The sequence below is a fragment of the Panicum virgatum genome, chromosome 5N (genome assembly GCF_016808335.1).
Source record: "Panicum virgatum strain AP13 chromosome 5N, P.virgatum_v5, whole genome shotgun sequence".
NCBI classification, from domain to species: Eukaryota; Viridiplantae; Streptophyta; class Magnoliopsida; order Poales; family Poaceae; genus Panicum; species Panicum virgatum.
Window position 1 is genome coordinate 61,513,583 of NC_053149.1, and position 9,796 is coordinate 61,523,378.

At 41.8% G+C, this 9,796-nt stretch overlaps 1 protein-coding gene across 4 annotated transcripts; it reads right to left on the bottom strand.

Annotated features, from left to right (window-relative positions):
• Positions 1-578: 578 nt before the first annotated feature.
• LOC120676400 (probable LRR receptor-like serine/threonine-protein kinase At1g06840) lies at positions 579-9,519 on the bottom strand. 4 transcript variants are annotated; one of them, XM_039957668.1, is made up of 21 exons: positions 9,053-9,509; positions 8,282-8,662; positions 7,559-7,706; positions 7,136-7,207; positions 6,751-6,822; positions 6,515-6,658; positions 6,354-6,425; positions 6,185-6,256; positions 5,750-5,824; positions 5,125-5,193; positions 4,822-4,890; positions 4,680-4,751; positions 4,437-4,523; positions 4,288-4,356; positions 3,523-4,013; positions 3,186-3,338; positions 2,489-2,775; positions 2,267-2,318; positions 1,794-2,044; positions 1,517-1,651; positions 579-1,202 (listed from the first exon to the last, which is right to left on the bottom strand). In XM_039957668.1, exons 2-21 carry the CDS (start codon positions 8,385-8,387, stop codon positions 858-860), a joined length of 2,841 nt encoding a protein of 946 aa, XP_039813602.1. In that variant the 5' UTR covers positions 8,388-8,662; positions 9,053-9,509; the 3' UTR covers positions 579-857. The 4 variants fall into 4 exon arrangements, with proteins under 4 accessions (XP_039813602.1, XP_039813603.1, XP_039813600.1 ...); XM_039957669.1 differs by having other exon boundaries at positions 612-1,202; positions 8,282-8,389; positions 9,053-9,519; XM_039957666.1 differs by having other exon boundaries at positions 612-1,202; positions 8,282-8,433; positions 9,053-9,518.
• Positions 9,520-9,796: the final 277 nt, after the last annotated feature.

A 9,796-nucleotide genomic window follows, 5' to 3' on the forward strand; every position in this document is an offset into this window, starting at 1 on the left:
ACAAATCTCCCCTCTCACGCCCTTGCGCCCTTCCCCTCAAATGTTGATCCGATGATTCAAATTGGAGTTTTCATAATTTGCATACGAAGATAATTTGTATAGCATATGCCTTAACCAGATCGCGACAAAGGGGTTATGTCTCGTGAACAACCACCCTTCCCCCTTTCTTCACCTCCCTGGCGACGTCGAGCCTATCGACGCAGCGGCGAAGCTCCGGCGATCCCCCGCCGCGGAGCACGCGAAGCTCCTGGAACTAGGCGTCCCTGCCCGGGCTCCGATACAGCAGAGTCCCAGTCCAGAGGCTAGCCATAAACTCTGCTGCCCGTCTGCTCTTCCAGAGATGAGCAGAAAGAGTTGCCATGCGCTTCGCCCGGGCTGCTTTCAATCACAAGGTCCGCCACTGCCTGCATGGATGCAAGTTTCATTCCTGCCCCAGCGGCCGATTGCCTGAAAACAGCAATCGCAATCTGGTCGGTCTACTCCGTCTTGGCCCGTGAGGAGTGACAATGGGATGGCACGCTGCCACGGGCGGTATGGCCGGCCGGGCACGCGCAGAAGACGCTCGACCAAATGCCACAGCAACAACAACCCAGGGATTCCGGTCCACATCCAGTGTACGTAACTGATGAGTTAGATCAGTATCTATACACCCTCACCTGCATTTTTACCACTGCTACAAGTACATCACACCCTGATCCCTGCAGCACTACTTCACAACAACACCCACTCATGTACAGAACAACTCCATCAGCAGGGGAGGGAACACCACCCCCGGCGTTACTCCTATCACTACTTACAAAGCCATGCTCCGGCACTGGTACCTACAAAACCATTTCCAGCGCGGCCAGCGCCAGCAACTACCGTGGGGCCACCGTCCCGGAGGGGATGCCACTGTCCACCTGGCTGCTGCCAGATATATGCGAGGACACGTACAGTGGCCCCGTGCTGGTCGACGATGACACGGTCTTCGTCAGCAAGCCTGATCCTGAGGTCTCGGACAGGACGTCCTCTCCCTCGGGCAGCATGCTCCGGATGGTCTCGAGCTCTCTGACGATGTCGGCCATGTAGGGCCTCGCCTCGGTCTCGTCCCGGCAGCACTTAATTGCCAGGGAGAGGAACCTCGTCACGCATTCCGGAGGGTACGAGGGCATTCGGCTGTCGATGATCCTGGAGATATCGCCTGATTGGTAAGCCAAGTTTACCTGCAGCAACGTCAAATCATTTTGGTTTTTATTCATCTGTTTAAATCCAATAAAATGAAAAAAGGAGCTATGATGTTGCCAATCATTTTCATACGATTCAGACCTATATATAGTACATAATGGCATTTTATGCTACCAAACATAACTATATGCTGTATTCGCTGATGTTTGGATGAGATTAGAGTGTTCGGTAAGTTTCTTAAGCATCAATGCTGAAGCCAGCCATACTACTTTGAATGATACTTGATGGTTTTATCTATAGGCGGATAATCAAATAAAATAGTAATTAAGAACTAGGATGGGAATTTTTTTACCTCTCTAACAATGTTTTTACCATGCTGGATCGGCTTCATTCCAGTCAATAGTTCGAGAAACACAACACCAAGGCTATACACATCACTTCTTTCTGTCAGTTTATGAGTCATGAAATATTCTGGGTCGAGATAGCCCTGTCAAAAGGGAAAAAGAATGGTTATGATCACCTTAACTTCTACGCAATATTAATGTGCTCAAATGGCTATCTGACAAGACACAGAAAAATGAGATCATGGTGAGTGGTGTTGCTTCTTTGCTAGGTGTAATGAAACTTACTGGGGTACCCTTAACAACAGTTGAGATATGAGCTGGCAAAGTCCCTTCAATATCAGGCACAGGAGCAAGCCTTGAAAGACCAAAGTCAGCCACCTTCGCTACAAACTTGGAGTCCAGAAGAATGTTGCTGGCCTTGACATCCCGGTGAAATATAGGAGGATTTGCCTCAGTATGTAGATATAGAATTCCTTTAGCAGCACCAAGCGCAATATGCACCCTCTGACCAAAGCTCAGATATCTTTCAGTCTTAGCTGTGAAAATGTTGAGTACGATTATGTGCTTCGCCGAATACATTTCTAAGAACTATGCACTCCAATATGCAATGCTAAACCAAAAGCTATGCAAACATGCAATATAGATAATAGACACCAAAAACAAAAACCGTGGGATGGCCCGCGGGTAATCTTAAATGTGGATGTCTATGCTGGTCATATGGGAAAAAGGGAAATTTGAACATGTCAGTTCCCACTTACCAGAAAGATGATCACGTAAGGTACCATTGGGCATGAACTCATACACCAACATCTGTAAAACATAATTCTCTATGAGGGGAACGTACTGCAAACTCAGCAAATTGAATGCAGAATCACTAGCTCTAAGCACATTTACCAAGACTTTAATCCTTTCACAACATGGAGAGAGTCGTGGGGAAAATTCCCAGCATTATTAATAATTCAAAAGATTGGAACACACACCTGCTCGTCTTCTTCATCACAATAGCCAACAAGAGAAACCAAATTACGATGATGTAATCTTGACAGCAATTCTATTTCTGTACAGAACTCCTTTGAACCTTGCAGAGAATCTTCATGTGCACGCTTGATCGCCACCGCTGTTCCATCAGCTAAATTTCCTTTATAAACTTTTCCATAACCTCCCTGACCAACTTGAGCTGAAATATTAAAATCGCCTGTTGCTGCAGCCATTTCTTCAAATGTGAAGCATTTTACTCCATCAACCTTGACAGAAAACCTTGAAAGTACTACAAAACAATATGCATCTTTAGATACTATATTATTATTTTTCCTAAGAATAAATTCTGCTATCTGAGCCAACCTAATATCTACCACAATGCTAAATTTTACGCACTACAGAGATGAAACATTTGTTTAATAATTTTTTTACTGTTCAGAGCTCCCAGTATAATGCTTTTGAATGAGGCCATGAAACCAAGACTGGCGACTTGGTTCCTAATTCCGAGATTTAGATATGCAAAAATAGTATCTTTCTACTATAATATGTTACTATAAATATTGCTTAACATATTTCCTTTTCATCTTAAAAATGCAAGATGTTTTAAGTCGTTGACTAGCAACCCTAAACCCTTTTGATGCACCCCACGTTATTTTATCTCCATTTTTATGGGAGGAAAAAAAAGGAAAATTGACTTACGTGATCGCCTTGAAACCGTTCGGCGTTTTCTACGCCTTTTCATTATAAAGACTGTAGAAACCACAGATAGTGCAATGGCAGCAACAATTGTCCCTACCAAAATGCCAGCTAGTGCACTCCGTTTTAAACCTGATCGCACCACAGTAGGAAATTCTGCAAAAGGTAATAGACAGTAAACCAGAGGTTTAACAAATTGATTGGAGCATTCTTGTACAACAATTTGAAACATGTTCGAACCTATGTCTTGGCAAAAGAAATACAGTAATAGTGTAAGAATTTCGATTAATAGTTTCATATGATAGAACTGGGAATGAAATCGTGGCAAAGTTTCACATACCATCCTCATAGGAACCAAGTGTGAAATTGAGAAGCTCGTATGGACCAAAAACATCTAATAGAGTGATCTGCCATCCAGCAAGTACTTCCCTGAGCCGCTCCACCTCAGTCTTATTGAATAAATTTGTATTATCTGGGAATAATTTTAAATGTGTGTTAAGCCTTGGGCCTGTCTCCCACATGTATCGTTCGATGTCCAGCTGATAAACACGTAATTGTAGCAGAGAGGTTAAGTCGGTCTCGAAAGCTTCTTTATAGGGACGGAAGTCTGATATGCCTGGACTCTTCAGTCGAAATCCAACTCCCAGAGGCGCAGCACATAAGCAAGGTATTGGGGATGCTGGATTGTATTCATAATCCTTTGAGCAAGGAGTACACAAATTGTTAATTTGCCTTCCCTCTCCAGATGGTGCTTCAATTACAGATCTAGGTTGGCAAAGATTAGCTGCTCGGGCTGCATTAGATGTCGTGCATACAGGGTTTCCATAAAGTCTGCAGAAAATGATTATTTTTGTTGTTGCATCAGAAACTGAGAAAATTCGCTTGAAAACTTGAGCTTTTTTATCAGTATTCTAGGGTATGTGGAACCTTAATATCTGCTATGCAGATCTACATCATCAGTGACCCGACGATAGGTAAGGTTACTAACTAGCAAATTCATCGGAGCTTTTGCAATGAAAATTTTATATCCCAACAAACTATACAGTTGAATATAAAACATGAGTGTAAACTAAAGAGGAAATATCTCCATGGTGAACAAACTTACAGAACAGTGACAGCTTCTGGGGGCTCATATAGAGCTGGAATAGAGTCAAGGGAGTTATTTTGGAAATCCCTGCATTAATTGAATACTATCTTACACAAAAGTATATCTCAAAAGGTATTAAGAGAGAACATATATAAAGATTGTCATACACAATAAGGGTTCTATTTTCCGTAAAAGTAATGTTGCTCCAAATTGCCGGTGGAACAGAACCCTTTAGGAGGTTCCCATTGACTGACCTGTAAAATGGAAATTTTAGATAACACAGTATAAGAGTAGTGCTGGCGAGCACATTGTTCTTGAAAAGTTTGATTGCTAGTTTGACAAGGAATGAACTTTTTTCAGTATCCGGATAGCGGTACATAAATGTCTCTTCTAACCTAAATAGTACTTACAAGAACTGAAGATTAGGTAGCCCTGAGAAGTTTGGTGGAACAGTTCCATTAAGAAAGTTATGTGACAAATCACTGCCAAAAAGATGAACTTAGCTTCATTGTAAAACAAAAACTATATGAAAGATTGTTAAAACCTACATACATTGTAGTGATATTTGAAGCAAGCCTATTAGTTGGTATAGATCCTTCCAATTGATTCCAGCTAAGATCCCTGAAAATGCATGGAAGTAATACCAATATATTTGAAATAATATCCAGGATTGATAATTGAGTGATATCCTTCTGATTCTAGTGTGAAGATAATCACTAAATGCATTTAAGAAATAATATTGGCAAAATAACCCTTTCAGAAAGGCTCTGACAAGCTGATATAAAAAGGATAGTATATGATTGTAAGATGTCTAGCAACTGAAAAAAGGAAATTCAGCATTCAATCTGGACTTACAAGTAGCCAAATTTAGGTGCACCACTCATATTTGGAACAGCTCCTTGCAAACTGCAGTTCCTAAGACTCCTGGTAAGATGGAGAAGGATGATTTACCCCGCACATCTTGATTTGAGTTTAAACATAATGCTGTCTGAATGCTGTTTGTCCTTCTTAAATGGAGATAATGAAGTAAATTGCTGTTTTAATTATCAGTGAGATGATCTCCAGAGGAGCAGAGAGTGAAAGAAGAGCTCCTATAGAAAGTTTATGTAAAGATTTCCAGATAAATGGACTAACTGCATCAAACTATTGGGCTGCTATGACTTGTAATAGGAGAGTTGCATTGCATAAAAAGGAAAAAAATACCTATGTTATATCCTGGACTTTTTTTAAGAACAATGTGATACCCTGGACTTGATATACTGGCTAAACTAAAAGCATAAGCTGTTTAAAAAATATAAAAATGTTACGCATAATATTCTTCTTTTTCCACTAGTCTTTTAACCACCAGCGCATACATTTCTAACAAAGTTTTTTCTCATTAAAAATAACTTGCAAGAGCCCTTTACTTCTATTTTCTTTCACACTCATCTACCTCAAATTCTAAGAAGAGAAAATTTGATGGAGTAGGGTTTACACTCACAGCTTTAGTAGTGTTCGTATGTTGCTGTATTCAGCAGGGATAGAGCTTCCACTGAAGTTGTTGTTATCAGCCTGACTATTGTAGAAAGAAAGATATACGAGAAATGATTGTCATACACATACCAAAAAATAGGTCTAATCTCAAACAAATAAGAAAACATTTTCAAAGAGAGAGGTTTAAAACATTAGAAAGTTATGACCCATTATATTTTATTAATATGTCACACTTTACAAAGAAGTGAAGCACATAGTCAAGAAATTGGTTTTGTTACTTAAACTTCTTAAACATTCAGAAATAAAGGAGAGTGATCATCTGTCAACCTCATGCTACCATAAGCTAGTACAAATTCTCTGAAAGAAACTGGAAGCTATTATGTTGTGATGCGCACTTTCTATATTGAGGAAATCTCATTGGAGTACAGAAAAATGTACTTACAGTATCTCCAAACTCTGTGTTTCCGCTAATTTTGGGGGAAGAGGCCCAGATAAATTGTTGTTGTCAACAAGGCTGCAAGTTTCAGTACAAGAACGTATTAACAGCACAACTCATCTGTAACTCGAATAACAAAAAAAAACAATCAGAGAAAATGTAGATATCCACTTACAGATGAAGGAGTGAAGGCAATCTGGACAGCTCAGATGGGATTTGCCCACTTAGTGAGTTATTGTTCATGTGACTGAAGGTAAAAATGCAACTAATCAGTACTAAATTTATAATCGAGAAGCGTAATGGATGGGCAGAAAAATAAAGATACTCATCACTTACAGATGTTTTATGTTTATCAAGTTAGCAAATGATTTGGGTATGGGGCCCGATATGCTGTTCTCATCAATTTGTAATCTGTTTAAGTTCACCAGATAGCCAATCTCATCAGGTAAAGAACCAGATAGCTGATTACCATTCAAAGTTCTGCAAGATTGTGGCAGTGACAGTTAGCACTGTTTGTACTTCGTATCCAAAGAAATGGTATTGGAAAATTTGCTTAGAGAGGAGAAACTTACATGAGCTTCAGCGTTGTGATTTTTCCAACTTCACTGGGGATGTTACCAGTTAAATTGTTCCACATGAAGTCCCTTGAAAAAAGAACATTTCATACAAGTTAGTAAACAAATATGCTGGGTACCTAATGGAATGGCTACAAGAGGATCATGGAGAAAAAGAAGAGTTTTAACTATGAAAATAAACAGTTAAAATAGATAAAGTTAAGACCTTTTTTTAATATCTTTTAGGTTCCTAATTGATCAGAAACTTAGGGATTTGCTTTGCAGTTAATTAACCGTATAGAGCATGAAATAGAGCCGTGAGGTACACTATTTATGAATGCTTGAAAATGCTCAATTCAGTTTGCACTAAGCAGCATCAATGGTCTATCAAATTAGTACTCACAATGTTTTCAGCTGGGACAGAAGGCCGACCTCTGGTGCCAAAGTTCCGGAAAGATTCATCTTAAACAATTGTCTACAAGAATCAAAAGTATCCACTGTTACAACTAAAGTTACACTATATATGGAAAATGACAAATAAATAATAAACATATATTGGGATGTCCTCCCTCTGTTTGAAATTGGTAGGCATATTAACATTTTAAATAACCAATAATTATTCAAATTATATGCATGCTTAGTGTATAAATGTAGATTTATATTTCAAAGATCTCTCAATATGACATAGTTTTTTTAGCAACTGATGATATATAGTTAAACACTTCAAAATCCTAAAATGGCTAATAAAAACAAACAGAGGGAGTAAGATAGTCTAGCAACGAAACGATTGTGGATGTAATTAATAATGTGGAAAAATTCATCATACATTTCTGTTACATGAAGATATGAATCACTAGGTATCTTGTCACAGGAGATTCCTGCCCAACGGGATGTGCATGGATCCCCACGGCCCCAATTCTTAAGTTTATTAGAAGGATCAATCAAACTTCCTTTAATTGCCTTGAGAGCGTTAACTGCAAATATAAGAGAGGCAATATTCAGCAGCAGTTCAAAAGATCAACAGAGTATCAGAGTAGTGCAGAATATTGTTACTGTCTGAACTAGAAGCCCCTGATCAAGAAACAGAATGAGAATGCATACACATTTTAAAATATGTCAACAAGAACCAGTCCATAGACCCTAGTTATACCTCCTACCTACTTGAATAAGGTGTGTGTTATAAATGTTTCACATTTCTCATCATGTATTGTCTGTGAAGTGATATTGGTTAGTTCGCGAATAATACTGGCCTGTGCGACAATAATGGATAGAACACTTGATTACATAGGCATTGTAGAAATGGACAATTAACCCAACAGAACCAAAAGCCAAAACGAGTTCTTCAAAACTTTCAGTGAATTTGAACCATGCAACAGGAGGACTGACAGTGAATCTACAAAAAACAGGGCCTGCTTGAATCGAAGCTTCAGGTCAATTTCCAGTTAAATGGTAATTGGTAAAGCGACTTTCATTTCTTTCAGGAACGAGCAATCCCCAACGACCTGACTCAAAGCTCTGACGGAAGAAAGCAAAGACAGCAGGGGATTACCTTCAGTAGGGTCAGTTGTCTGTCCCCTTGCAACATCCACGCAGCCAGTGTACAGAAGAAGAAGGCTCAATGCATGCAGGATGCCTCCAACTCTAAGGTTGCCCATGTCTGAACAGGAGTTATATCAGCAGCCACATGTCAAGTTGTCATCCCTGCGAGAGCATAACTGCTAACAATCTGAGACCATCCAGACCATGGAAAGACACAAATGGTTTGGAGCAGTATCAAATGATCGGCGAGCACAAAATGGGGGTTTCTCTTTGTTCAATCTTCAAGGCACAACAGTGCTATCTATGCCTAGGTGTGAAAGCATGCCAGTCGCCCCAGATTCTCAGCGGCCTTTCTGACCTAACACCGGTCTGCTGTTCATACCAACAGCCCCTGGAGAAAATATGGCCCGGGGCGAATAAGATCAACTACTAACTTGTGTTGACTAGAGAAAAGTAAACAGGGTTAAACATGTTGCTTAAACTCTACAGCAGGTGGTAGAAAGGACATTAACGCTGACAGCAACGCCATCTAGAGGAATTAGGACTCGCCAACTGAATTGCAGTACCGTACCGTAGTACTACCTTGATAGTTTGAATTTTATTAAGCATAATATGTCTCTCTTTTTCTCTCTACAGAAAAGCAAAGCTCTGATAATTCGATGGTGCCGTGCGCATAGGAAAAGGAGCAGAAGGGGGAAATGATCAACAGCAAAGAAAACATGAACAACCTGATGGAGTGAAATCGTAACCGGAGAAGGGAAACCAAGTGAGGTGAACTCACCAGCAGAACCCCGGGAAGGCGGGAATCCTTGAACGGAGCTGAACAAAAAGGGAGAAGGAAACACCACAAACTCCAAGAAACCGGCCGGCCTTGGGAGCTACGGCCGACACCTCTCTGCTCTCGGAACGAATCCACCAGCTCGACCAAGCCCGATCGAGCGGCAGGCGCAGCAAGGAGCACAGGACGAACTCCGGGCAGGTAGCGGCCGGAGAAGAACCGAGGGCCCGAGAGCGAGCAGGCGAGGAGACGACGGACGCACGCGCTCCCGTCCTTCCCCTCCGCCGGCAGCGCAAGCAAGTACAAGTAGCAGCGCCCGAACAGGAAACCGCTGCGAAGATCTCCCGTTTTTCAATAGTGCAAGTGTCTCCTCCCGTCCTCCGCGCCCGTGGTAACAGCGGCGACGGCGATTGGCAGGTGAGGCGAGTCGAGTGGGTTGTTGGGTTGGCAGCTCGGAACAGGGGTTCATTTGTTAATGGAGGCGCCCTGGCTTTTTATACCGCGTACGTCTCCGCGCCGTGCGCGCACACTGTCCCCGCACCCGGACCTGCCCCCACCCGCTCCAGGTGGGAACGAGCCGCGGCTCAGGCCAGTAGTCAACCGCCGGCGACCGCTTCCTCCCAGCTCCGAGACGGTGGTGGCGCATTTTCCCTGTACGCTTTCGCGGTGCGCCGAGACGGGCGCTGACAGTTTCTTGGCATCCGCCGGCGTGTCCGAGCCGACTCGACGTTAATGCTCCCCCGGAAT

Excerpts from the sequence above, each read along its gene's own strand:
- LOC120676400 (XM_039957668.1), bottom strand. The coding sequence starts at position 8,387 with ATGGGCAACCTTAGAGTTGGAGGCATCCTGCATGCATTGAGCCTTCTT. Across the intron at positions 6,659-6,750 it reads ATCACAACGCTGAAGCTCAT|AACTTTGAATGGTAATCAGC; the intron begins GTAAGTTTCTCC and ends ACAATCTTGCAG. Across the intron at positions 5,825-6,184 it reads ACACAGAGTTTGGAGATACT|TCAGGCTGATAACAACAACT; the intron begins GTAAGTACATTT and ends TTTCTACAATAG.